The 26,807-nt window shown below is 50.1% G+C and overlaps 1 protein-coding gene across 1 annotated transcript in view; it reads left to right on the top strand.

Annotated features, from left to right (window-relative positions):
- LOC129694233 (tensin-1-like) overlaps positions 1–24,184 on the top strand; it is a gene marked incomplete at its 3' end in the record, with an annotated part of 71,330 nt that extends 47,146 nt beyond the window's left edge. Inside the window, exons 3-4 of the mRNA XM_055630947.1 lie at positions 10,847–10,885; positions 24,045–24,184. Coding sequence (XP_055486922.1) covers positions 10,847–10,885; positions 24,045–24,184 — 179 coding nt within the window. The remainder of the gene's footprint in view (positions 1–10,846; positions 10,886–24,044) is intronic.
- Between the last annotated feature and the right edge of the window lie 2,623 nt (positions 24,185–26,807).

Raw genomic sequence — 26,807 nt, 5'->3', positions numbered from 1 at the left:
TTCCTGCTTTCTCCCCATATCCCTTGATTCCGTTAGCCCTAGGAGCTAAATCTAGCTCTCTCTTGAAAACGTCCAGTGAATCGGCCTCCACTGCCTTCGGTGGCAGAGAATTCCACAGACTCACAACTCTCTGGGTGAAAAAAATTTTCCTCATCTCAGTCCCAAATGGTCGACCCCTTATTCTTAAACTGTGTGTGACCCCTGGTTCTGGACTCCCCCAACATCGGGGACATGTTTCCTGCATCTGGCCTGTCCAATGCTTTAAGAATTTGATATGTTTCTCTAAAGCGAATACAAGCTGACCCCGTATTCTTAAACTGTGACCCCCAGCAAGCTGCCTAATTGAAACATGAGGTGCTGTCAGTTTCAGTGTAGGCAAATTGTGCTGAAGGGCCTGTTTCCGGGTCTTCTGCAGTTGTACAGGGCTCTGGTGAGACCACATCTGGAGTATTGTGAACAGTTTTGGTCTCCTAATTTGTGGAAGGACATCCTTGTGATTGAGGCAGTGCAGTGTAGGTTCACCAGATTGATCCCTGGGATGGCGGGACTGTCATATGAGGAAAGATTGAAAAGACTAGGCTTGTATTCACTGGAGTTTAGAAGGATGAGGGGAGGGGGGATCTTATAGAAACATATACAATTATAAAAGGACTGGACAAGCTAGATGCAGGAAAAATGTTCCCAATGTTGGGCGAGTCCAGAACCAGGGGCCACAGTCTTAGAATAAAGGGGAGGCCATTTAAGACTGAGGTGAGAAAAAACTTTTACACCCAGAGAGTTGTGGATTTGTGGAATTCCCTGTCACAGAGGGCAGTGGAGGCCAAGTCACTGGATGGATTTAAGAGAGAGTTAGATAGAGCTCTAGGGGCTAGTGGAGTCAAGGGATATGGGGAGAAGGCAGGAACGGGGTATTGATTGGGGACGATCAGCCATGATCACATTGAATGGCAGTGCTGGCTCGAAGGGCCGAATGGCCTCCTCCTGCACCTATTGTCTATGTTTCCATGTATCCACGGCGAATAAATCAGTGACTGGGGGTGGGGCGAACCTTTGATGATGTTGGCCACTTTCCCAAACTGCTCGCTGCCCGAAATTCTCGCCACTCCATCCTATTTCCCAGCATCAGTTTTGCTGATGAAAGGAATGCTATTCAGGCGGAAGTCAATGATCGGCCAGGAACTAATGGGCGACCTGTTAGCAGATTGAGCCGAGATTTTCACCAACACAGCAAATTGTAAATAAGGTTTTGGCTCCCTGTCTGCGTTAACTACTGCCCTACTGCAGCGACTGGTGATCAACCTGGTCATCCCTTTAGTTTAGACAACAGACAATAGACAATAGGTGCAGGTGGAGGCCATTCGGCCCTTCGAACCAGCACCGCCATTCATGGTGATCATGGCTGATCATCCCCGATCAGTAACCCGCTGAGTTACTCCAGCACTCTGTGAAACGTCACCTATCCATGTTCTCCACAGACGCTGCCTGACCCGCTGAGTTACTCCAGCACTCTGTGAAACGTCACCTATCCATGTTCTCCACAGATGCTGCCTGACCCGCTGAGTTATGGTGCAGCATCATCTATGGAACTAAGGAAATAGGCAACGTTTCGAGCCGAAACCCTTCTGGAAATAGGCAACGTTTCGGGCCGAAACCCTTCCGGGTTTCGGCCCGAAACGTTGCCTATTTCCTTAGCTCCATAGATGCTGCTGCACCCGCTGAGTTACTCCTCCTCCCCATATCCCTTGACTCCACTAGCCCCTAGAGCTCTATCTAACTCTCTCTTAAATCCATCCAGTGACTTGGCCTCACCTGATTCTGCTGTTTTTAAGAACCCTATCTAGCTCTCTCTTGAAAGTATCCAGAGAACCGGCCTCCACAGACCTCTGAGGCAGAGAATTCCACAGACTCACCACTCTGTGTGTGAAAAATTGTTTCCTCGTCTCTGTTCTAAATGGCTTACCCCTTATTCTGAAACTGTGTGGCCCCTGGTTCTGGACTCCCCCAACATCGGGAACATGTTTCCTGCCTCTAGCGTGTCCAAGCCCTTAATAATCTTATATGTTTCAATGAGATATCCTCTCATCCTTCTAAACTCCAGAGTGTACAAGCCCAGCCGTTCCAATCTATCAATTGGATCAATTAGTTTAGTTTAGAGATACAGTGCGGAAACAGGCCCTTCGGCCCACCGAGTCCGTGCCGACCAGCGATCCCCGCACACTAACACTATCCTACACACACTGGGGACAATTTACATTTACACCGAATCCAATTAACCTACAAACCTGCACGTCTTTGGAGTGTGGGAGGAAACCGGAGCGCCCGGAGAAAACCCACGCAGGTCACGGGGAGAACGTGCAAACTCCGTACAGACAGCACCCGTAGTCGGGATCGAACCCGGGATCGAACCCTGTGAGGCAGCAGCTCTACCCGCTGCACCACCGTGACCCCCCAGTGAGATTTATTCATCCCAACCACACACCAGACAGGGTGCTGACACAAGGAACCGCAGGTGCTTTAATCCAGAGGAAAAGACAAAGTGCTGGAAGAACTCAGTGGGTCAGGCAGCATCTGTGGAAGGAATGTACAGGCGACGTTTTGGGTCGAGGCCCTTCTTCAGACCGATGGGGTCGGGGGAGGGGGGGGTGGGGAGAAAGCTGGAAGAGAGAAGGGGCAGGACAATGCCTGTCAGTTTGAAGAAGGGGTCGACCCAAAACATCACCTTGGGACTTTCAGACTTTAGATCAAGGGTGGACAGATGCCCTTTGCTCTAGAGTCTGTGCTGACCAGCGGTCACCCGTACACTAGCTCTGAAGAAAGGTCTCGACCTGAAACGTCACCCATTCCTTTCCTCCATAGATGCTGCTGCCTGACCCGCTGAGTTACTGTATTTTAGTCCAGACAGTGGGCTGAAAGATGGCAGATGGAGTTTAATGCGGATAAATGTGAAGTTACTCCAGCACTCTGTGAAACGTCACCTATCCATGTTCTCCACAGATGCTGCCTGACCCGCTGAGTTATTCCAGCACTCTGTGAAACGTCACCTATCCATGTTCTCCGCAGATGCTGCCTGACCCGCTGAGTTACTCCAGCACTCTGTGAAACGTCACCTATCCATGTTCTCCACAGATGCTGCCTGACCCGCTGAGTTATGGTGCAGCAGCATCTATGGAGCGAAGGAAATAGGCAACGTTTCGGGCCGAAACCCTTCTGGAAATAGGCAACGTTTCGGGCCGAAACCCTTCCGGGTTTCGGCCCGAAACGTTGCCTATTTCCATAGCTCCACAGATGCTGCCTGACCCGCTGAGTTACTCCGGCACTCTGTGAAACGTCACCTATCCATGTTCTCCACAGATGCTGCCTGACCCGCTGAGTTACTCCAGCACTCTGTGTGTGTCGACAGGGTTGCAGAGTGGGTGTGGGGGATGGGATTAGATGCCCATGGAATGAGTGGGAACAGATTGCATCAGCTGGGATTGAGTGATGGTGGGTGTGAGAAGTCTTGCGTGGAGTTTCTGCACAGTGGGAATAATCAGAAAGGAATTTGTTTGTTTGTGTTTGTATAAGTTAGCGGGACTACGAGTTTGCCTTTTCCCCGAGTCCTATTTATTACAAATCGTTAAAATGAATAACAGTTTAAAATGCTTTCAGGCAGCAGAAACCGCAGGGGGCACGTTTCCACAGACTAGTTTAGTTTAGTTTACAGATACAGCGCGGAAACAGGCCCTTCGGCCCACCGAGTCCGTGCCGACCAGCGATCCCCACACACTAACACTATCCTACACACACTGGGGGACAATTTACAATTTTTACAGAAGCCAATTAACAATATACAACAGGTGCATAAGGAGCCATTCGGCCCTTCGAGCCAGCACCGCCATTCAATGTGATCATGGCTGATCATCCCCAATCAGTACCCCGTTCCTGCCTTCTCCCCATATCCCCTGACTCCGCTATCTTTAAGAGCCCTATCTAGCTCTCTCTTGAAAGCATCCAGAGAACCGGCCTCCACCGCCCTCTGAGGCAGAGAATTCCACAGACTCACAACTCTCTGTGAGAAAAAAGTGTTTCCTCGTCTCCGTTCTAAATGGGTCACCCCTTATTCTTAAACTGTGTGTGGCCCCTGGTTCTGGACTCCCCCAACATCGGGAACATGTTTCCTGCCTCTAGCGTGTCCAAACCCTTAACAATCTTATATGTTTCAATGAGATCCTGCCTCTCATCCTTCTAAACTCCAGAGTGTACAAGCCCAGCCGCTCCATTCTCTCAGCATATGACAGTCCCGCCATCCCGGGAATTAACCTGGTGAACCTACGCTGCACTCCCTCAATAGCAAGAATGTCCTTCCTCAAATTAGGGGACCAAAACCCCAACCAGCGATCCCCGCACACTAACACTATCCTACACACACTGGGGACAATTTACATTTACACCAAAGACAATTAACCTACAAACCTGCACGTTTTTGGATTGTGGGAGGAAACCGGAGCGCCCGGAGAAAACCCACGCAGGTCACGGGGAGAACGTGCAAACTCCGTACAGACAGCACCCGTAGTCGGGATGGAAGGCGGGTCTCTGGCGCTGTGAGGCAGCAGCTCTACCCGCTGCACCACCGTGCCGCCCACCATGGCAGACCGGGATTAATCAGGGCAGCTTCCTGTTGACTTCCTCTGATTGCAAGGCAATTAAAAATCCAGTCACCAAATTCCTGGCTCGGAGAAGATTCCAGAACACGACACGTCTGAGTCAAAGTTATTTTAACTTTTGGAGAAGTTGACCCACAACTCAGGGCTAGAGGGACGATTTAGTTTAGTTTAGTTTAGAGATACAGCGCAGAAACAGGCCCTTCGGCCCCACCGAGTCCGTGCCGACCAGCGATCCCCGCACACTAACACTATCCTACACACACACACTGGGGACAATTTACATTTACACCAAAGCCAATTAACCTACAAACCTGCACGTCTTTGGAGTGTGGGAGGAAACCGGAGCGCCCGGAGAAAACCCACGCAGGTCACGGGGAGAACGTGCAAACTCCGTACAGACAGCGCCCGTAGTCGGGATCGAACCGGGGTCCCAGAGACCGGGATTCGATCCTGATTACGGGTGCTGTCTGTACGGAGTTTGTACATCTATATGGAACACAGCAGTAGGAACGGAGCTTTGGGCAAGGTAGCCAGTCCAGTTCACTGTCCCGTGTACCGAGGTACAGTGAAAAGCTTCTGTTGCGTGCTAACCAGTCAGCGGAAAGACAACACATGATTACAATCGAGCCGTCCACAGTGTACAGATACAGGATAAAGGGAATAACGTTTAGTGCAAGGTAAAGCCGGCAAAGTCCGATCAAGGATAGTCCGAGGGTCACCAATGAGGTGGATGGGAGGTCAGGACCGCTCTCTAGTTGGTGAGAGGACGGTTCAGTTGCCTGATAACAGCCGGGAAGAAACTGTCCCTGAATCTGGAGGTGTGTGTGTGTTGGTTTTCACACTTCTGTACCTCTTGCCCGATGGGAGAGGGGAGAAGAGGGAGTGCAGATATAATGAGGGAGAAATGTAAATAACAGCCAGCGCTGCATTTCTTCCAAGCCAGTTTCTTGCAAACCCGTCACACCCGCACTCTCTGTACCCACGCCAAGCAGACATGCAGAACATCGCAGGGGATGCAAGCAGGCTTTTCCAAGTTGCAGTTTTAACATTGAACCAGCCTGGATAGAGTGGGTGTGGAGAGGATGTCTCCACTTGCGGGAGAATCTCGGACCAGGGGGCACTCACCTACTCCGCTGAGGCTCTATAAGGCGCTGGTCAGGCCGCATTTGGAGTATTGTGAACAGCTTTGGGCCCCGTATCTGAGGAAGGATGTGCCGGCTCTGGAGAGGGTCCAGAGGGGGTTTACACGAATGATCCCAGGAATGAGTGGGTTAACATACGATGAGCGTTTGTCGGCACTGGGCCTGTACTAGAGCTCTTAAAGATAGCGGAGTCAGTGGATACGGGGAGAAGGCAGGAACGGGGTACTGATTGTGGATGATCAGCCACGATCATATTGAATGGCGGTGCTGGCTCGAAGGGCCGAATGGCCTCCACTCCTGCCCTTATTGTCTATTGTCTATTTTCAATTAACCTACAAACCTGCATGTCTTTGGAGTGTGGGAGGAAACCGGAGCGCCCGGAGAAAACCCACGCAGGTCACGGGGAGAACGTGCAAACTCCGCACAGACAGCGCCCGTAGTCGGGATGGAACCCGGGTCTCTGGCGCCGTGAGGCGTGTGAATGGGCGGTCGCTGGTTGGCATGAACTGGGTGGGCCAAAGGGCCTGTTTCCATGCTGTGTTTCTAAAGCAGTCTAATCTACCCTGAGCAGCAAATTGACTTCACTAACAAATCAAATACAAATCGAGGTCAAAGATAAGTTGCAAACATTTACATAACGCATAGGCATGTGCCCAGTACCTAGAGAAACAATGTTCTGTGTGTCTCACCATGTATGGTCTGACTACAGCTTGTCGGGGCCAGTGGGTTACTAAAGAAAGGTTATTTTTGTTTGTTAATTGTGAAATATTTTGGCCGTGCAATCAGTATTTGGGAGAAGCAATTTTGCCAGCGAGAGAATGTGTCAGAAACATAGAAATTAGGTGCAGGAGTAGAGGCCATTCGGCCCTTCGAGCCTGCACCGCCATTCAATATGATCATGGCTGATCATCCTACTCAGTATCCCGTACCTTCCTTCTCTCCATACCCCCTGATCCCTTTAGCCACAAGGGCCACATCTAACTCCCTCTTAAATATACTGGCCTCAACTACCCTCTGTGGCAGAGAGTTCCAGAGATTCACCACTCTCTGTGTGAAAAAAGTTCTCCTCATCTCAGTTTTAAAGGATTTCCCCCTTATCCTTAAGCTGTGACCCCTTGTCCTGGACTTCCCCAACATCGGGAACAATCTTCCTGCATCTAGCCTGTCCAACCCCTTAAGAATTTTGTAAGTTTCTATAAGATCCCCTCTCAATCTCCTAAATTCTAGAGAGTATAAACCAAGTCTATCCAGTCTTTCTTCATAAGACAGTCCTGACATCCCAGGAATCAGTCTGGTGAACCTTCTCTGCACTCCCTCTATGGCAATAATGTCCTTCCTCAAGGAACTGCGGATGCTGGAAAAAAATCGAAGGTGGACAAAAAATGCTGGAGTAACTCAGCGGGTGAGGCAGCATCTACGGAGCGAAGGAATAGGTGACGTTTCGGGTCGAGACCCGTCTTCAGACTGATGTGGGGGTGGAGAAGAAAGGAAGAGGTGGAGGCAGTGGGCTGTGGGAGAGCTGGGAAGGGGAGGGGAAGGAGGGAGAAAGCAGGGACTACCTGAAATTGGGGAAGTCAATGTTCATACCGCTGGGGTGTAAACTGCCCAAGCGAAATATGAGGTGCTGCTCCTCCAATTTGCGGTGGGACTCACTCTGGCCATGGAGGAGGGACAGGACAGAATGGGAGTGGGAGTTGAAGTGCTGAGCCACCGGGAGATCAGGCTGGTTAATGTGAACCGAGCGGAGGTGTTGGGCAGTGACTTTATACTTCAGATTTTAGAGATACAGCGCGGAAACAGGCCCTTCGGCCCCACCGAGTCCGTGCCGACCAGCGATCCCCGCACACTAACACTATCCTACACACACTGGGGACAATTTACATTTACACCAAAGCCAATTAACCTTGCAAACCTGCACGTCTTTGGAGTGTGGGAGGAAACCGGAGCGCCCGGAGAAAACCCACGCAGGTCACGGGGAGAACGTGCAAACTCCATACAGACAGCACCCGTAGTCAGGATCGAACCCGGGTCTCTGGCGCCGTGAGGCAGCAGCTCGACCCGCTGCACCACCGTGCCGGCCCAGTCATGGGACTACATTAGATGGGGCATCTTGGTTGGTGTGGAGGAGTTGGCCCAAGGCGTGTGTGTGTGATCGGGCAACTGCGTGTACTCACTCGTCCACAAATGATAGGAGCAGAATTAGGCCATTCGGCCCATCGAGTCTACTCCGACATTCAATCATGGCTGATCTATCTCTCCCTCCTAACCCCATTCTCCTGCCTTCTCCCCATAACCCCTGACACCCGCACTAATCAACAATCTATCTATCTCTGCCTTAAAAATATCCACTGACTTGTGGCCTCCACAGCCGTCTGTGGCAAAGAATCCCACAGATTCACCACCCTCTGACTAAAGAAATTCCTCCTCATCTCCTTCCTAAAGGAACGTCCTTTAATTCTGAGGCTGTGCCCTCTGGTCCTAGACTCTCCCACTAGTGGAAACATCCTCTCCACATCCACTCTATCCAGGCCTTTCACCATTCTGTACGTTTCAATGAGGTGCCCGCTCATCCTTCTAAACTCCAGTGAGTACAGGCCCAGTGTCGATATCCTTGTAAACATACTATAGTTACACTACATAGTCACAAAATGCTGGAGTAACTCAGCGGGACAGGCGGCATCTCTGGAGAGAAGGAATGGGTGATGTTTCGGGTCGAGACTCTACAATCTTTCACTTACAGTAGGTTTGCTTGTCCATATGTACGTTGATCGTTACTGAATTCTACACACGATGACTTTCCCTGTATCTTGGATCACGTTAAGGGCCTGTCCCACTTGGACCATTGTTTCGGCGACTATCGGCATCATTGACTGATGTATCCGGGCGCTGAAACATTCGCGGCGTGACGCGGGGAGATGGCGTATCGACCCGCGCCGTTACCTCAAGTGTCGCCACATTTGTTTTGTCGCCGCTGGATTTTGAAATGTTCAAAATATTTTGCCGACACTGATATGATGCCGGCAGTGGCTGGAAATATCGCCACCGATACACAGGCCCTTTAGCTATGAAATAACATTGAACGGGGTAAAGATGTTCCCGATGTTGGGGGAGTCCAGAACCAGGGGCCACAGTTTAAGAATAAGGGGTCGGCCATTTAGAACGGAGACGAGGAAACACTTTTTCTCACAGAGAGTTGTGAGTCTGTGGAATTCTCTGCCTCAGAGGCCGGTTCTCTGGATACTTTCAAGTGAGAGCTAGATAGGGCTGTTAAAGATAGCGGAGTCAGGGGATATGGGGAGAAGGCAGGAACGGGGTACTGATTGTGGATGATCAGCCATGGTCACATTGAATGGCGGTGCTGGCTCGAAGGGCCGAATGGCCTCTACTCCTGCACCTATTGTCCATTGTCTATTGAACTGAGAGCGGCCTGTTTCCCCGCAGTCTCCAAGTCGGGTCAAGTCAAGTTTAATTTTCACGCCTCAACATCTGCCTGGATTAGAAGGTCTTCACTACTAGGGGAAGGTTAGACAAACTTACGTTGGTTTTCCACCGAACGCCACAGGTTGTGAGGAGACTTGGTTGAAGAATATAAAACATGAGAACGGCAGAACATTTTCCCCACGGTGGGAATGTCCAAGTGTGGAGCGTTTAGCTTGAGGGAAAGATGGGAAAATCCAAGGCTCGAGAGCGTACTGTAGCTTTAAGATGAGACGGGGAAAGTTTCAAGGAGTTTAGTTTAGTTTATTGTCACTTGAACTGAGGTGGAGTGAAGATCTTCTGTTGCCTGCTATCCAGTCAGCGGAAACACAATGCATAGAAACATAGACAACAGGTGCAGGAGTAGAGGCCATTCAGCCCTTCTATCCAGCACCGCCATTCAATATGATCATGGCTGATCATCCAACTCAGTATCCCGTACCTGCCTTCTCTCCCATACCCCCTGATCCCCTTAGCCACAAGGGCCACATCTAACTCCCTCTTAAATATAGCCAATGAACTGTGTGGCCTCAACTACCTTCTGTGGCAGAGAATTCCACAGATTCACCACTCTCTGCGTGAAAAATGTTTTCTCATCTCGGTCCTAAAAGATTTCCCCCTTATCCTTAAACTGTGCTGGACTTGTCCTGGACTTCCCCAACATCGGGAACAATCTTCCTGCATCTAGCCTGTCCAACCCCTTAAGAATTTTGTAAGTTTCTATAAGATCCCCCCTCAATCTTCTAAACTCCAGCGAGTACCCCATTCCTAGATAGATAGGGCTCTTAAAGATAGTGGAGTCAGGGGATATGGGGAGAAGGCAGGAACGGGGTACTGATTGTGGATGATCAGCCATGGTCACATTGAATGGCGGTGCTGGCTCGAAGGGCCGAATGGCCTCCTCCCGCACCTATTGTCGATGGTCTATTGAGAACGGCCAGACTTGGAACATCGGAGACTGAGGGAGGCCACAGTCTGAGTTAAGAAAGAACTGCAGATGCTGATCAAGGTGCAGTGTCTGAAGAAGGGTCTCGACCCGAAAACGTCGCCCATTCCACCGAAGATCTTGGAGAAAACCCACGCAGGTCACGGGGAGAACGTGCAAACTCCGTACAGACAGCACCCGTAACCTACAGCACACGCATTAACCGGCAAGCCTGCATGTCTTTGGGGCAGCGGGTAGAGCTGCTGCCTCACAGCGCCAGAGACCCGGGTTCCATCCCGACTACGGGCGCTGTCTGTACGGAGTTTGCACGTTCTCCCCGTGACCTGCGTGGGTTTTCTCCGGGCGCTCCGGTTTCCTCCCACACCCCAAAGACGTGCAGGTTTGTAGGTTAATTGGCTTTGGTGTAAATGTAAATTGTGCCCAGTGTGTGTAGGATAGTGTTAGTGTGCAGGGATCGCTGGTCGGCACGGACTCGTTGGGCCGAAGGGCCTGTTTCCGCGCTGTATCCCTCTGTGACTGTGTGCTGTTGATGTCGGGCTTGTGTTAGATGATGGAGGACATGTCGCTCTCGGCGCTGAGCCAATGTTGGGTCAACGTGTCTGGTGGCCCCTTCACCTTTGATCTCTCTTCCCTTACAGGTCACGACCCTGTGTACGACCCCGGTGAACTATGACCTGGTAAGTTGGCCTTTGCAGTTGACCTTGTTTTGTTTAGTTTGGAAGATGCAGCACAGAAACAGGCCCTTCGGCCCACCGAGTCCGTGCCGACCAGCGACCCCCGCACACTAATACTATCCCACACACACAATAGTCACATAGAAACATAGAAAATAGGTGCAGGATTCGGCTATGCTATCTGGTTAGACAATAGACAATAGACAATAGGCGCAGGAGGAGGCCATTCGGCCCTTCGAGCCAGCACCAGCACCGCCATTCATTGTGATCATGGCTGATCGTCCCCTATCAATAACCCGTGCCTGCCTTCTCCCCATATCCATTGACTCCACTAGCCCCTAGAGCTCTATCTAACTCTCTCTTAAATCCATCCAGTGACTTGGCCTCCACTGCCCTCTGTGGCAGGGAATTCCACAAACTCACAACTCTCTGGGTGAAAAAGTTTTTTCTCACCTCAGTCTTAAATGACCTCCCCTTTATTCTAAGACTGTGTGTGGCCCCTGGTTCTGGACTCGCCCAACATTGGGAACATTTTCCCTGCATCTAGCTTGTCCAGTCCTTTTATAATTTTATATGTTTCTATAAGATCCCCGCTCATCCTTCTAAACTCCAGTGACCATTGCCATTTATACCAAAGCCAATTAGCCTACAAACCTGAGGCCCCCGTACCAATCAAGAATCTATCTATCTCTGCCCCTTAAAAATATCCACTGACTTGTGGCCTCCACAGCCGTCTGTGTGGCAAAGAATCCCACAGATTCACCACCCTCTGGCTAAAGAAATTCCTCCTCATCTCCTTCCTAAAGGAACGTCCTTTAATTCTGAGGCTGTGCCCTCTGGTCCTGGTTCCAGAGATGGAATGGGTGACGTTTCGGTTCGAGACCCTTCTTCAGACTCAGTCCATTCTTGATCAGTGCGGGTGTCAGGGGTTATGGGGAGAAGGCAGGAGAATGGGGTTGGCAGGGAGAGATAGATCAGCCACAGGTAGACAAAGGTTATGGAGTAACTCAGCGGGTGCGGCAGCATCTGTGGAGAAACATGGATAGGTGACGTTTCACAGAGTGCTGGAGTAACTCAGCGGGTCAGGCAGCATCTGTGGAGAACATGGATAGGTGACGTTTCACAGAGTGCTGGAGTAACTCAGCGGGTCAGGCAGCATCTGTGGAGAACATGGATAGGTGACGTTTCACAGAGTAACGCTGGAGTAACTTCACATTTATCCGCATTAAACTCCATCTGCCATCTTTCAGCCCACTGTCTGGACTGAAATACAGTAACTCAGCGGGTGCAGCAGCATCTATGGAGCAAAGGAAATAGGCAACGTTTCGGGATGAAACCCTGAAGGAAATAGCAACGTTTCGGGCCGAAACCCGGAAGGGGTTCGGCCCGAAACGTTGCCTATTTCCTTCGCTCCATAGATGCTGCTGCACCCGCTGAGTTTCTCCAGCACTTTTGTCCACCGTCTCGTATGCCCATGTTGGCCTGCGCAGGCAAGAGGGGCCGAAGGGCCTGTTTCCAACACTGTGTGACTCTGTGCCTCTTGAACGGCGACTGCTTATTCAGGGGTCACAGCGTAACTGCCCGGAGTCACGGTTTTATTTAAGTAGTGAGAGGGCCTCTTTGTGTACAATTTCTAAGGAATGAAGTTTATCGTTTGTGATCCCCAAAACCTCTCCCTTGTGGGAAACAAGGAGCAAGTGATGACAATCTGCTGTGTGGCAGTGTTTGTGGTGCGGAGGTGATTAGCCCTGATTAGCCTCTCTGTCTGTCGAGCCTTGTGTCAGATTCAGGCCAGCGGGAAGCTGTTTCTTGTCGAGACTGGGAACTGCAGGTGCTGGTTTACCCAGGAAAAAGTGTAGAGAAACACGGCGGTGGTGCAGCGGGTGGAGCTGCTGCCTCACAGCACCGGTTCCATCCCGACTACGGGCGCTGTCTGTGCGGAGTTTGCACGTTCTCCCCGTGACCTGCGTGGGTTTTCTCCGGGCGCTCCGGTTTCCTCCCATACTCCAAAGACGTGCAGGTTTGTAGGTTAATTGGCTTTGGTGCAAATGTAAATTGTCCCCCAGTGTGTGTAGGGTAGTGTTAGTGACCCATTGTATGTACACAATGTACAAACAGGGAACTACAGGCGCTGGTTAGCAAAAGAAGACACAGAGTGCTGGAGTAACTCAGCGGGTCAGGCAGCATCTGTGGAGAACGTTGATAGGCTCGTTCCATACACCCACCACCCTCTGTGTGGAAAAGTTGCCCCTCAGATTCCTATTCAATCTTTCCCCCTTCACCTTGAACCTGTGTCCTCTGGTCCTCGATTCCCCTACTCTGGGCAAGAGACTCTGTGACCCATCTACCCGATCTATTCCTCTCATGATTTTATACACCTCTATAAGATCACCCCTCATCCTCCTGCGCTCCATGGAATAGAGACCCAGCCTACTCAACCTCTCCCTGTAGCTCACACCCTCTAGTCCTGGCAACATCCTCGTGGGTCATCTCTGCATCTTTGCTGTAGCTGGGCGACCAGAACTACGCACACAGGTCCCAGTGTGGTCTCACCAACCCCTGGCTGATGAAGACCAAGGTGCCAAACACCCCTAGATAGACACAGAGTGCTGGAGTAACTCAGCGGGTCAGGCAGCATCTGTGGAGAGAAGTGCTGGAGTAACTCAGCGGGTGACGTTTCGGATCGAAAGAGTCTGAAGAAGGGTCTCGACCCGAAACATCGCCCATTTCTTCTCCTCACAGAGTTGAGAGCTGAGTTACTCCAGCACTCTGTGAAACGTCACCTATCCATGTTCTCCACAGATGCTGCCTGACCCGCTGAGTTACTCCAGCACTCTGTGAAACGTCACCTATCCATGTTCTCCACAGATGCTGCCTGACCCGCTGAGTTATGGTGCAGCAGCATCTATGGAGCTAAGGAAATAGGCATACGTTTCAGGCCGAACCTTCTGGAAATAGGCAACGTTTCAGGCCATAGATGCTGCTGCACCCGCTGAGTTACTCCAGCATTTCTGTCTACCTTCGATTTTCCAGCACCTGCAGTTCCTTCTTAAACACAATAGACCAGCCGCGGTTGAATGGCGGAGTAGACGAGATGGGCCGAATGGCCTAAATCTGCTCCTATCACTTATGAACGTGTATGGGTGAGGGGGGGGATGGAAACCGGAGCGCCCGGAGAAAACCCACCCTGGGAGAACGTGCAAACTCCGCACAGACAGCAGCCCGTAGTCAGGATGGGACCCGGGTCAGTGGCACTGTGATTCACTTCTGCCTAATGATACATCCTGTGCTACTGCCGTGGCAACGGTTAATCATAACACACGGTGCTAGATTTCCAAAGGTCTATTCCAATCCCAGCTCGAGCCACAGACCACCCATTAAACCTCCGCTGTGACTGCAATCATGCAAACTTTCCAATCTGTTCCCCAGGATCTAGACTCCAGTCATAATATTTTCTCACCTTCATCTTTATTGAACATAGAAACATAGAAACATAGACATTAGGTGCAGGAGTAGAGGCCATTCGGCCCTTCGAGCCTGCACCATTTCGCCATTCAATATGATCATGGCTGATCATCCAACTCAGTATCCCGTACCTGCCTTCTCTCCATACCCCCTGATCCCCTTAGCCACAAGGGCCACATCTAACTCCCTCTTAAATATAGCCAATGAACTGTGTGGCCTCAACTACCCTCTGCGGCAGAGAGTTCCAGAGATTCACCACTCTCTGAAGATAGACACAGAGTGCTGGAGTTTAAGAGCGGCCAGATGCAGCCCTTGTGGAGAAGGGGATAGGTGGGGGTATTCAGAGAGTGCTGGAGGAACTGAGCGGGTGCATCAGCCATCTATGGATTGAAGGCGGGGCAGGCTCGAAGGGCCGAATGGCCGACTCCTGCACTTAATTTCTATGTTTCTATGAACCATTTCCACCTGATACAGCGTGGAAACAGGCCCCACAGCCCAACTTGCCCACACCGGCCGACATACCCCTGCTACACTAGTCCCACCTGCCAGCGTTTGGCCCGTAACCCTCCAAACCTGTCCTATCCGTGTACCTGTCGAACTGAAGATAGACACAGAGTGCTGGAGTAACTCAGCGGGTCAGGCAGCATCTGTGGAGAACATGGATAGGTGACGTTTCACAGAGTGCTGGAGTAACTCAGCGGGTCAGTCAGCATCTGTGGAGAACATGGATAGGTGACGTTTCACAGAGACTGAAGATGGATCTCCCATTCCTTCTCTCCAGAGACGCTGCCTGACCCGCTGAGTTACTCCAGCATTTTGTGTCTACCTTCGATTTAAACCAGCATCTGCAGTTCTAATCTTGCAGGCAACCTGTCTGACTGTTTCTTAAACATGGGGATAGTCGCTGCTTCAACTATCTCCTCTGGCAGCTCGTGAGGAATGTGGGGAATCCACTGTGGGGGGTGTTTATGTGAACTTTTATGTAGTTGTGTGTCTTGGTGATTTTATTTTCAGTACAACTGTATGGTGATTTGAATTTCATTGCAGCTTAATTTATACATGTGACAAAAACTCACCTTGAGAACTCGTTCCATACACCCACCACCCCCTGTGTGGAAAAGTTGCCCCTCAGATTCCTGTTCAATCTTTCCCCCCTTCACCTTGAACCTGTGTCCTCTGGTCCTCGATTCCCCTACTCTGGGCAAGAGACTCTACCCGATCTTTTCCTCTCAAGATTTTATACACCTCTATAAGATCACCCCTCATAGAAACATAGAACATAGAAACATAGAAATTAGGTGCAGGAGTAGAGGCCATTCGGCCCTTCTAGCCTGCACCATTCGCCATTCAATATGATCATGGCTGATCATCCAACTCAGTATCCCGTACCTGCCTTCTCTCCATACCCCCTGATCCCCTTAGCCACAAGGGCCACATCTAACTCCCTCTTAAATATAGCCAATGAACTGTGGCCTCGACTACCCTCTGTGGCAGAGAGTTTCAGAGATTCACCACTCTCTGTGTGAAAATCCTCCTGCGCTCCATGGAATAGAGACCCAGCCTACTCAACCTCTCCCTGTAGCTCACACCCTCTAGTCCAGGTCTTGTCGACTTTGTCACCAGGACTCTCTGTGGCCACTGGACCTTCAGATCAGTATTACTTCGTATTAGTCCAGTTTACTGTCCCGTGTACCGAGGTACAGTGAAAAGCTTCTGTTGCGTGCTAACCAGTCAGCGGAAAGACAATACATGATTACAATCGAGTGATTCATTGCCCCCTAGTGTGTAGGGAGTGGGTGGAAAAGTGGAAGAACATGGAACGCGTGGGGACGGGTGATCGCTGGTCGGCGTGGACTCGTATCCAGGCTGTGCCTTTCACTCAATTCCATCACACAGCAGTTTAGTTTAGTTTAGTTATACAGCGCGGAAACAGGCCCTTCGGCCCACCGAGTCCGTGCCGACCAGCGATCCCCGCACACTAACACTGTCCTACACACACACTGGGGACAATTTACATTTACACCAAAGCCAATTAACCTACAAACCTGCACGTCTTTGGAGTGTGGGAGGAAACCGGAGCGCCCGGAGAAAACCCACGCAGGTCACGGGGAGAACGTGCAAACTCCGTACAGACAGCACCCGTAGTCGGGATGGCACCCGGGTCTCTGGCGCTGTGAGGCAGCAGCTCTACCCGCTGCAAGTGTATACAGTGTAGATACAGGATAATGGAATAGCGTTAAGTGAACAGTAAAGTCCAAGGCTCACCAATGAGGTGGACCTCTTGACCCCATGCTGTCTGTACGGAGTTTGCACGTTCTCCCCGTGACCTGCGTGGGTTTTCTCCGGGCGCTCCGGTTTCCTCCCACACTCCAAAGACGTGCAGGTTTGCAGGTTAATTGCCCCCTAGTGTGTAGAGAGTGTGCGAATGAGATGCAACATAGGAACAGGCCCTTCGGCCCATGAAGTCCATGACGACCATTGATCACACACGTTCTATGTTATCGCAATTTCTCATCCAATAGACAACAGGTGCAGGAGTAGAGGCCATTCGGCCCTTCAAGCCAGCACCGCCATGCAATGTGATCATGGCTGATCATCCCCAATCAGTACCCCGTTCCTGCCTTCTCCCCATATTCCCTGACTCCGCTATTTTTAAGAGCCCTATCTAGCTCTCTCTTGAAAGTATCCATATAACGTTCCTCCACTGCCCTTTTACGCAGAGAAGTCCTCAGATTCACAACTCTCTGTGAGGAAAAGTGTTTCCTCGTCTCCGTTCTAAATGGCTTTACCCCTTATTCTTAAACTGTGTGTGTGTGGCCCCTGGTTCTGGACTCCCCCAACATCGGGAACATGTTTCCTGCCTCTAGCGTGTCCAAACCCTTAACAGTCTTATATGTTTCAATGAGATATCCTCTCATCCTTCAAAACTCCAGAGTGTACAAGCCCAGCTGCTCCATTCTCACAGCATATGACAGTCCCGCCATCCCGGGAATTAACCTTGTGAACCTACGCTGGGCTCCCTCAATAGCAAGAATGTCCTTCCTCAAATTAGGGGACCAAAACTGCACGCATTACTCCAGGTGTGGTCTCACTAGGGCCCTGTACAACTGCAGAAGGACCTCTTTGCTCCTATACTCAACTCCTCTCATTATAAAGGCCAACATGCCATTCACTTTCATCACTGCCTGGTGTACCTGCATGCTTACTTTAATAGACTGATGTACAAGGACCCCCAGATCCCGTTGTACTTCCCCTTTTCCCAACTTGACGCCATTTAGTTAATAATATCCACATAACCATATAACAATTACAGCACAGAAACAGGCCATCTCGGCCCTACAAGTCCGTGCCGAACACATATTTTCCCTTAGTCCCACCTGCCTGCACTCATACCATAACCCTCCATTCCCTTCTCATCCATATGCCTATCCAATTTATTTTTAAATGATACCAACGAACCTGCCTCCACCACTTCCACTGGAAGCTCATTCCACACCGCTACCACTCTCTGAGTAAAGAAGTTCCCCCTCATGTTACCCCTAAACTTCTGTCCCTTAATTCTGAAGTCATATCCCTTCCTGTTTTTGCTACCAAAGTGGATAACGTCACATTTATCCGCATTAAACTGCACTTTTGGGGGGCAATTTACAGCCCTACAAACCCATCTGAAGAAGGGTCTCGACCCGAAACGTCGCCTATTCCTTCACTCCATAAATGCTTGTATTCACTAGGCTTGTATTCACTCAAGTTTAGAAGGAAGAGGGGGGATCTTATAGAAACATTTAAAATTATAAAAGGACTGGACAAGCTAGATGCAGGAAAAATGTTCCCAATGTTGGGCGAGTCCAGAACCAGGGGCCACAGTCTTAGAATAAAGGGGAGGTCATTTAAGACTGAGGTGAGAAACTTTTTTTCACCCAGAGAGTTGTGAATTTGTGTAATTCCCTGCCACAGAGGGCAGTGGAGGCCAAGTCACTGGATGGATTTAAGAGAGAGTTAGATGCAGGAAAAATGTTCCCAATGTTGGGCAAGTCCAGAACCAGGGGCCACAGTCTTAGAATAAAGGGGAGGCCATTTAAGACTTTGGTGAGAAAAAAACTTTTTCACCCAGAGAGTTGTGAATTTGTGGAATTCCCTGCCACAGAGGGCAGTGGAGGCCAAGTCACTGGATGGATTTAAGAGAGAGTTAGATAGAGCTCTAGGGGCTAGTGGAGTCGAGGGATATGGGGAGAAGGCAGGCACGGGTTATTGATAGGGGACGATCAGCCATGATCACATTGAATGGCGGTGCTGGTGCTGGCTCGAAGGGCCGAATGACCTCTTCCTGCACCTATTTTCTATGTTTCTGTGAATAGATCGGGTAGACAGACGCACAGAGTCTCTTGCCCAGAGTAGGGGAATCGAGGACCAGAGGACACAGGTTCAAGGTGAAGGGGGAAAGATTGAATAGGAATCTGAGGGGTAACTTTTCCACACAGAGGGTGGTGGGTGGGTGTATGGAACTACGCTGAGTTTCTCCAGCATTTTTTTGTCTACCTTTGATTTTTCCAGCATCTGCAGTTCTTTCTTAAAACGCTGGAGTGAGTTATTGGTGGCTGGGCGTGGTGCTTTCCGTGTCAGAGTGTACAGGAACAGTCCGTTTCCTCAGTCAGTCAGTGTGGAGGAGAGAGCTGGTCTACACCCAGAGTCACGAGACTTCTACAGTGGCTACGTGCCGCTCGGTTTTGGACGATGATAGATTCTAGTTCCTGGACTGCTGTTTCCTAACGCTGAGCAGATGTGCCTGGCATGATGGGGGGGGGCGGGCTGCAGCCCACTGGACAATGACTCAACCCTCCCGAGTCTCAGCTTGCTTCTCATAGAACAGTGAACACACTGATGTGTAAATCAGTCCAGTTCTGCAGGAAGATTGCTCCCAATGTTGGGGAAGTCCAGGACAAGGGGGTCACAGCTTAAGGATAAGGGGGAAATTTATCTGATGGGATAAATTGCAGACTTGATTTTTTAAATCTCAAAATTTTGTAACATTGCTACGCCTTGTACTCTCTAGAATTTAGAAGATTGAGGGGGAAATCTTATAGAAACGTACAAAATTCTTAAGGGGTTGGACAGGCTAGATGCAGGAAGATTGTTGCTGATGTTGGGGAAGTCCAGGACAAGGGGTCACACAGTTTAAGGATAAGGGGGAAATCTTTTAGGACCGAGATTTTTCACACAGAGAGTGGTGAATCTGTGGAATTCTCTGCCACAGAAGGTAGTTGAGGCCCAGTTCATTGGCTATATTTAAGAGAGAGTTAGATGTGGCCCTTGTGGCTAAAGGGATCAGGGGGTATGGAGAGAAGGCAGGGATGGGATACTGAGTTGGATGATCAGCCATGATCATATTGAATGGCGGTGCAGGCTCGAAGGGCTGAATGGCCTCTACTCCTGCACCTATTGTCTATGTTTCTATGTCTCATTGTCCTGTGTACTGAGGTACAGTGAAAAGGTTTTGTTGCGTGCTAACCAGTCAGCGGAAAGACAAAACATGATTACAATCAATAGACAATAGGTGCGGGAGTAGGCCATTCGGCCCTTCGAGCCAGCACCGCCATTCATTGTGATCATGGCTGATCATCCCCAATCAGTACCCCGTTCCAGCCTTCTCCCCATATCCCCTGACTCCGCTATCTTTAAGAGCCCTATCTAGCTCTCTCTTGAAAGTATCCAGAGAACCGGCCTCCACCGCCCTCTGAGGCAGAGAATTCCACAGACTCACAACTCTCTGTGTGAAAAAGATACCTCTACCTCCGCTACATCGACGACTGCTTTGGTGCCACCTCCTGCACCCACACACAACTGACTGACTTCATCCACTTCACCACCAACTTCCATCCGGCACTCCAATACACCTGGACCATTCCCGACACTTCCCTACCATTCCTTGACCTCACCATCTCCAACGCAGGTGATGGACTTCTGACCGACATCCACTATAAACCCACTGACTCGCATGGCTATCTGGACCACACATCTTCCCACCCTGCTTCCTGTAAGGACTCTATCCCCTACTCCCAATTCCTCTGTCTACGCCGCATCTGCACCCAGGTGAGGTGTTCTACACCAGGGCATCGGAGATGTCATCATTCTTTAGGGAAGGGGGGTTCCCCTCTTCTACTATAGATGAGGCTCTCACCAGGGTCACTTCTATACCCCGTGACTCTGCTCTCACTCCCCATCCCCCCTACGCGTAACAAGGGCAGGGTCCCCCTTGTCCTCACCTTCCACCCTACCAGCCATCACGTACAACAGATAATCCTCCGACATTTTCGCCACCTCCAATGGGATCCCACCACTGGCCACATCTTCCCATCTCCTCCCGTCTGCTTTCCCGCAGAGACCGCACCCTCCGTAACTCCCTGGTCAATTTGTCCCTTCCCACCCAAACCATTCCCTCCCCAGGCACTTTCCCTTGCAACCGCAGGAAATGCTACACTTGTCGCTTTACAGCCCCCCTTGACTCCATCCAAGGACCCAAGCAGTCTTTCCAGGTTCGGCAGAGGTTCACCTGCACCTCCTCCAACCTCATCTATTGCATCCGCTGCTCTAGGTGTCAGCTGCTCTACGTCGGTGAGACCAAGCGTAGGCTTAGCGATCGCTTCGCCCAACACCTCCGCACAGTTCGCATTAACCAGCCTGATCTCCCGGTGGCTCAGCACTTCAACTCCCACTCCCATTCTGTCCTGTGCCCCCTCCATGGCCAGAGTGAGTCCCACCGCAAATTGGAGGAGCAGCGCCTCATATTTCGCTTGGGCAGTTTACACCCCAGCGGTATGAACATTGACTTCTCCAATTTCAGGTAGTCCCTGCTTTCTCCCTCCTTCCCCTCCCCTTCCCAGCTCTCCCACAGCCCACTGTCTCCGCCTCTTCCTTTCTTCTTCCCGCCCCCCCCCCCCCCACATCAGTCTGAAGAAGGGTCTCGACCCGAAACGTCGCCTATTTCCTTCGCTCCATAGATGCTGCCTCACCCACTGAGTTTCTCCAGCATTTTTGTCTACCTAGGTTAAAAAGGAATATCGTTTAGTGCAGGTAATATCCGATTCATTCACCACCCTCTGGCTCCAGAAAAATTCCACCCATCTCCTTCTAAACCTCTCCCTTTAATTCTGACACCCTCTGGTCCTAGACAACCCACTCGAAACATCCCCTCCCCCCCCCTCACCTGTAACGTCTGTCCTCTGGTTATTCAGATTTTGGATGAGAGAATTGGAGAATTCCCAGCGGGAGGATCACCCCGTTGGGATTTAAGTGCAACGGGAAAGAATGTAATAAAATGAGCAAAGGTTCCATACACCCAGGCCACAGAATGTGGAGCCACCCACAATACTCCAACTTAAATCCTTCCCCCTTTCACACAGACAACCTGCCAGAGATGGCCCTCGATTCCAGGCCCTTCTGCCCCAGAGGTCCGTGCTGGCTCCTCCCGTTCTATTCCAGAACCAGGGGCCACACAGTTGCAGGAGTAGAGGCCAAGCCATTTAGAACGGAGACAGGAAACGCCATTTTTTCTCACAGAGGCTGATCGTCCCCAATCAATTCTCTGCCTGCCTTCTCCCGTGGAGGCTTGGTTCTCTGGATGCCCCAAGAGCTCTATCTAGATAGGGCTCTTAAAGATATCCGTGACTTGGTCCAGGGCCCTATGGGGAGAGAAGGCAGGAACGGGGTACTGATTGGGGAAAATTTTTTTTTTACAACTCAACTTAAATGGCCTACAAACCTGCATTCTTGGAGTGTGTGGAGGGTTTTCCTCCGCCCTGTCTGAACGGAGTTCCTGCTCTAGCTTGTTCTCCCCGTTATAATTGCGTATTTTTCTATAAGATCGCTCCGGTCATCCTTCCAAACTCCAAAGACGTGCAAGGTTGTCTTTTAATTGGCTTTCCTCAAATGAAATTGTCCCCAGTGTGTGTAGGATAATCTCGTGAACCTACGCTGGATCGCTCAATCACACGGACTGTCCTTCCTTCCTCGAATTGGGGACCAAAACTGTTTCCTCGCTGTTATCTAAACTCTACTAAACTAAACCCCTCAGCCAGGCTCGCTCCATGGAACCGTTGCCCAGCCTCTGAACCTCTCCCTCTACCTCACACCCTCTTTCCCGGCTGCAGCGCCAGATGTTTTCCCCCCCCCCCCCCCATCTGGCATGGACAAGCTGGCACAGTGCCAGCTGTGGGCAGGAAGTGGTGCCACAACCCCACCCAGAAGATGCCGGTGACTTGGATTCACGAGGATGTTGCCAGGACTAGAGGGTGTGAGCTACAGGGAGAGGTTGGGGCAGGCTGGGACCTTGTACACACAGGAGGATGAGGGAAGATCTTATAGAGGTGTATAAAATCATGAGGGGACTAGATCGGGTGAACGGACACCCAGATTCGATCCTGACTGCAGGCGCTGTCTGTACGGAGTTTGCACGTTCTCCCCGTGACCTGCGTGGGACTACAGAGACGGTTCACCAGACTGATTCCTGGGATGTCAGGACTTTCATATGAAGAAAGACTGGACAGACTCGGCTTGTACTCGCTAGAATTTAGAAGATTGAGGGGGGATCTTATAGAAACTTACAAAAGGGGTTGGACAGGCTAGATGCGGTTTGGTCCTGGATGTTGGGGGAAGTCCAGGACAAGGGTCACACAGTTTAAGATAAGCGGGCAGGGATTGGGAGGAGAGGAACGGAGGTAAACATTTTTCCACACAGAGAGTGGTGAATTGGATGGATTCTCTGCCACAGAAGGCCCCGTCTTTGAGGCCACAGTTCATTGGCTATATTTAAAGAGGGAGTTAGATGTGGCCCTTGTGGCTAAAGGTATCAGGGGGTATGGAGAGAAGGCAGGGATGGGATACTGAGTTGGATGATCAACCATGATCATCTTTGAATGGCGAATGGTGCAGGCTCGAAGGGCCGAATGGCCTCTACTCCTGCACCTATTGTCTATGTTTCTATGTTTTCTCCGGGCGCTCCGGTTTCCTCCCACACTCCAAAGACGTGCAGGTTTGTAGGTTAATTGGCCCTGGTGTAAATGTAAATTGTCCCCAGTGTGTGTGTAGGATAGTGTTAGTGTGCGGGGATCGCTGGTCGGCACGGACTCGGTGGGCTGAAGGGCCTGTTTCCGTGCTGTATCTCCAAACTAAATTAAGTCGGGATATTGCCCGGAACTGAGGGCCTGAGCTACAGGGAGAGGTTGAGTAGGCTGGGTCTCTATTCCATGGAGCGCAGGAGGATGAGGGGAGATCTTATAGAGGTGTATAAAATCATGAGAGGACTAGATCGGGTAGACGCACAGAGTCTCTTGCCCAGAGTAGGGGAATCGAGGACCAGAGGACACGGGTTCAAGGTGAAGGGGAAAAGATTTAACAGGAATCTGAGGGGTAACTTTTCCACACAGAGGGTGGTGGGTGTATGGAACGAGCTGCCGGAGGAGGTAGTTGAGGCTGGGACTGTCCCAACGTTTAAGAAACAGTTACATGGATGGGACAGGTTTGGAGGGATGTGGCCCAAACGCAGGCAGGTGGGACTAGTGTAGATGGGGCATGTTGGTCGGCATGGGCAAGTTGGGCCGAAGGGCCTGTTTCCGTGCTGTATCACTCTGTGACTCTAATGTTTCAGCCTGTATTTCTGTTGCTTCTGCCTCACGGTGTAACGTTGAACTGTTCTTCCCCACAGTCTCCCAGTGTCACCATCCCAGTCCACCAGGTAAGCAGCACAGTGAGTGATCTTTGTTCAATCCTCAATGGTGGCCAATGGTTCAATGGTTCAATGGTCAATGGTCAAATGGTCAATGGCCAATGGTTCAATGGTCAATGGTCAATGGTTCAATGGTCAATGGTCAATGGTTCAATGGTCAATGGTCAATGGGTCAATGGTCAATGGTCAATGGTCAATGGTTCACTGGGTCAATGGTTCAATGGTCCAATGGTCAATGGTCAATTGGTTTCAACTGGTCAATGGTTCAATGGTCCAATGGTCAATGGTCAATGGTCCAATGGTTCAATGGTCAATGGTTCAATGGTCAATGGTCAATGATCCAATGGTTCAATGGTCAATGGTTCAATGGTCAATGGTCAATGGTTCAATGGTTCAATGGCCAATGGTCAATGGTCAATGGTTCAATGGTTCAATGGGTCAATGGTCAATGGTTCAATGGTCAATGGTCAATGGTTCAATGGTCAATGGTCAATGGTTCAATGGTCAATGGTCAATGATTCAATGGTCAATGGTTCAATGGTTCAATGGTCAATGGTTCAATGGTCAATGGTTCAATGGTCAATGGTCCAATGGTCAATGGTTCAATGGTCAATGGTTCAATGGTCAATGGTCAATGGTCAATGGTTCAATGGTCAATGGTTCAATGGTCAATGGTAAATGTTCAATGGTCAATAGTCAATGGTTCAATGGGTCAATGGTTCATAGTCAATGGTCAATGGTTCAATGGTCAATGGTCAATTCAATGTTCAATGGTCAATGTTCAATGGTCAATGGTCTATGGTCAACGGTCAATGGTCAATGGTTCAATGGTCAATGTTCAATGGTCAATGGTCTATGGTGGACGGTCAATGGTCAAGGGTCAAGGGTCAATGTTCAATGGTCAATGGTTCAATGGTTTAATGTTCAATGGTTTAATGGTCAATGGTTTAATGGTCAATGGTTCATGGTCAATGGTCCAATGGTTCAATGGTCAATGGTCAATGGTTCAATGGTCAATGGTTCAATGGTTTCAATGGTTCAATGGATGGTTCAATGGTCAATGGTTCAATGGTTCATGGTCCAATGGTTCAATGGTCAATGGTTCAATGGTTCAATGGTTCAATGGTCAATGGTTCAATGGTTCAATGGTTTCAATGGTTCAATGGTCAATGTTCGATGGTCAATGGTTCAATGGTTCATGGTCAATGGTTCAATGGTCAATGTTCAATGGGTCAATGTTCGATGGTCAATGGTTCAATGGTTCAATGGTTAAATGGTTCAATGGTCAATGGTTCAATGGGTCAATGGTTCAATGGTCAATGGTTCAATGGTCAATGGTTCAATGGTCAATGGTTCAATGGTCAATGGTCAATGGTTCAATGGTTCAATGGTTCAATGGTGGTCAATGGTTCAATGGTCAATGGTCAATGGTTCGATGGGTCAATGGTTCAATGGTCAATGGTTCAATGGTCAATGGTTCAATGGTCAATGATTCAATGGTCAATGGTTCAATGGTCAATGGTTCAATGGTCAATGGTTCAATGGTTCAATGGTCAATGGTTCAATGGTCAATGGTCAATGGTTCAATGGTCAATGGTTAATGGTTCAATGGTCAATGGTTCAATGGTTCAATGGTCAATGGCCAATGGTTCAATGGTCAATGGTTCAATGGTTCAATGGTTCAATGGTTCAATGGTCAATGGTCAATGGCCAATGGTTCAATGGTCAATGGTTCAATGGTTCAATGGTTCAATGGTTCAATGGTCAATGGGTCAATGGTCAATGGTCAATGGTCAATGGGTCAATGGTCAATGGTTCAATGGTCAATGGCCAATGGGTCAATGGTCAATGGTTCAATGGTTCAATGGTTCAATGGTCAATGGTTCAATGGTCAATGGTTCAATGGTCAATGGTTCAATGGTCAATGGTTCAATGGTCAATGGTTCAATGGTTCAATGGTCAATGGTTCAATGGTTCAATGGTCAATGGTTCAATGGTCAATGGTTCAATGGTCAATGGTTCAATGGTCAATGGTTCAATGGTTCAATGGCCAATGGTCAATGGTCAATGGTTCAATGGTCAATGGTTCAATGGTCAATGGTCAATGGTCAATGGTCATGGTTCAATGGTCAATGGTTTCAATGGTTCAATGGTCAATGGTTCAATGGTCAATGGTCAATGGTTCAATGGTTCAATGGTCAATGGTTCAATGGTCAATGGTTCAATGGTCAATGTTGCTTTATCTGTGACGTGCAACTGTACAGTGAAGTTCCTTTTGCATATATTACACACGCGGGCACAGCCAATATTGGTGCCATTATACAAAGTCCAGACAGTGATCCGGCCCACTGAGCAGTTTTCCGTGAACCGACCTCCCTCTCCTCCCCTCCCTCCTTTTCTCTCCTCCCCTCTCCTCTCCCTCTCTCTCCTCCCTACCTCTCTCCTCCCTCCCCTCTCCTCTCCTCCCTCTCTCCTCTCTCTCCTCTCCTCTCTCCTCTCCTCCCCTCTCCTCTCCTCCCCTCCCCTTTCCTCTCCTCTCCTCCCCTCCTTTTTCCTCTCCTCCCCTCTTCATTCCTCTCCTCTCCTCCCCTCTCCTCTCCTCTCCTATCCTCCCCTCTCTCTCCTTCTCTCTCCTGTCCTCTCCTCTCCCTCCCCCCCTCTCCTCTCCTCTCCCTCTCCGCCCCTCCCCTCTCCCCGCTCCCTCTCCTCTCTCTCCTCCCCTCTCTCTCCTCCCCTCCCCTC

This window comes from Leucoraja erinacea, unplaced genomic scaffold, assembly GCF_028641065.1.
Source record: "Leucoraja erinacea ecotype New England unplaced genomic scaffold, Leri_hhj_1 Leri_587S, whole genome shotgun sequence".
In the NCBI taxonomy this organism is placed as follows: Eukaryota; Metazoa; Chordata; class Chondrichthyes; order Rajiformes; family Rajidae; genus Leucoraja; species Leucoraja erinaceus.
The sequence above is the reverse complement of the archived record's forward strand: the minus strand, read 5'-3'. Positions and strand labels throughout refer to the sequence as shown.